The sequence below is a fragment of the Mirounga leonina genome, unplaced genomic scaffold, assembly GCF_011800145.1.
Source record: "Mirounga leonina isolate KUSES-001 unplaced genomic scaffold, KU_Mleo_1.0 Mir_101414, whole genome shotgun sequence".
In the NCBI taxonomy this organism is placed as follows: domain Eukaryota; kingdom Metazoa; phylum Chordata; class Mammalia; order Carnivora; family Phocidae; genus Mirounga; species Mirounga leonina.
Window position 1 is genome coordinate 1,373,682 of NW_023270121.1, and position 1,514 is coordinate 1,375,195.

General features: G+C 43.1%; 1 protein-coding gene across 2 annotated transcripts in view; it reads right to left on the bottom strand.

The window, feature by feature from the left end:
- Window positions 1–1,095: 1,095 nt before the first annotated feature.
- The window catches only part of TCEAL2 (transcription elongation factor A like 2), a 794-nt gene continuing 375 nt past the window's right edge, over window positions 1,096–1,514 (bottom strand). Inside the window, exon 2 of one of the 2 annotated variants that reach the window (XM_035016359.1) lies at window positions 1,096–1,465. In XM_035016359.1, coding sequence (XP_034872250.1) covers window positions 1,122–1,465 — 344 coding nt within the window. In that variant the 3' untranslated portion in view covers window positions 1,096–1,121. The remainder of the gene's footprint in view (window positions 1,466–1,514) is intronic. The other variant, XM_035016273.1, reaches the window with a different exon arrangement.

Sequence of the window (1,514 nt, forward strand, 5' to 3'; positions counted from 1 at the left end):
GGAATCAAGCAGACAAGGCACCGACAGACGAAAAAACTGGTGTGTGCCCCTCAGATTTTATTCCAGCCTCCCATATCTGAATCCAGTAGAGAGATAGCTGTCTGCAAATACATACTTACAAAGCAACAAACACAGAAAGGATTGTTTTGCTAAAAAAAATCTGAAATCCATTAAGGGCCAAAGTATTACTGAGGTGTTAACCCACTTGGGTAAGCATAACTTTGTCACCTTGAGGACACCAGCCCATCAGCAGCAGTGAGACCCTTAAGAGTGTGCAGAACTCATAAGAAGAGGCACAGTGTCCAGAAGACATGGCAGTACCCAGGGGAGGGTGGTACCCATCTTTTGGCCTTATTCCTGAGCATAGGTGAGCTGTACCTTACCCTCTTCCAAGTGTCTGATGGGGGGGGGGCGGTCTTGGTCCCTGCTAGTGTAGGGGAAAAAGTAGAAACCAGACCAACACAGCTCACATACTCAGCACCTCATCTATTCCATTCGGCAATCCTGTGAGGCAAGTATTATCCCCATTTCACAGATGACAAGACTGTCTTTTACAGCAATGGATCTGTCATAACTGCTGGTTGATTCCTTTAAATATGAGTCCTAGAGGTATGCAAGTTTTACATATTAAGTTCTGACAAGAATTTTAAGTGTCTCCATTGCCTTCATAAACTCACTGAACAGATCTTTGTATTTCTTTTGTGTATTGTTTTCTTTTTTTTATATTTTAGTATTTCTTTATGAGAAAAGTAATCTGTGTTCTTTAGGGAAAAAATATGAGTAGAAAGAAAACAAATAAGTCACCCACAGTCTTATAATTCAGAGAACCACTGTTAACCTTTTGGTGAACAAAAGTTTCTATTTTTCCTGTGCATAGAGGTACTATATAAACTTATGGTTTTTTTTTTTTTTACAAAGTGGACTGATTCTATAGATGATATTATAAGCTACTTTATTTTCCAAGAATTATAACGACTTTGCAATGCACATGGGTGAAAAATCTCCTACTGGTAGAGTGTTCTAGTTGGATCAAAAGGCTACTGATAACCAGAGTGACAGCTAAAGCAAATTACTAGCATAAGGTTAAAGCACAGGGCCTGGGCAAATGCCTGCCAGGGGCACTACACAAAAGGAATGTCTTCAAAGCCCCTCTGTGGGGCCCTGCACCCACCCCTGAGTTCCCTTGGGCCCCTCGGGTGGAAGGGGTCCTGTAAACTTTTTTGCATCCACATAAACCCCCCCAATTTCTGTCTGGTTTTCTTCACCTCATCCTCCACCCTGGCCATCTCGTCAAATTCTCTTATCATCTCCTCATTGCTCAAATGCATATCGTGTATGGCCTCCTTATATTCCTTGAGGCACTGAGCCAGCCCCTTGTTGGTTTTTCTTTTGGCCTTCCTGGGTACACCATCCCCAGCTGGGCGCTTTCCCGCAGCCTTTGGTTTGCTGGCTGGCTTTTCTTCTTCTTTGGGCTTTTCCTGGCTCTCTGGCTTTCCCTCATTCATTGGCTCTGA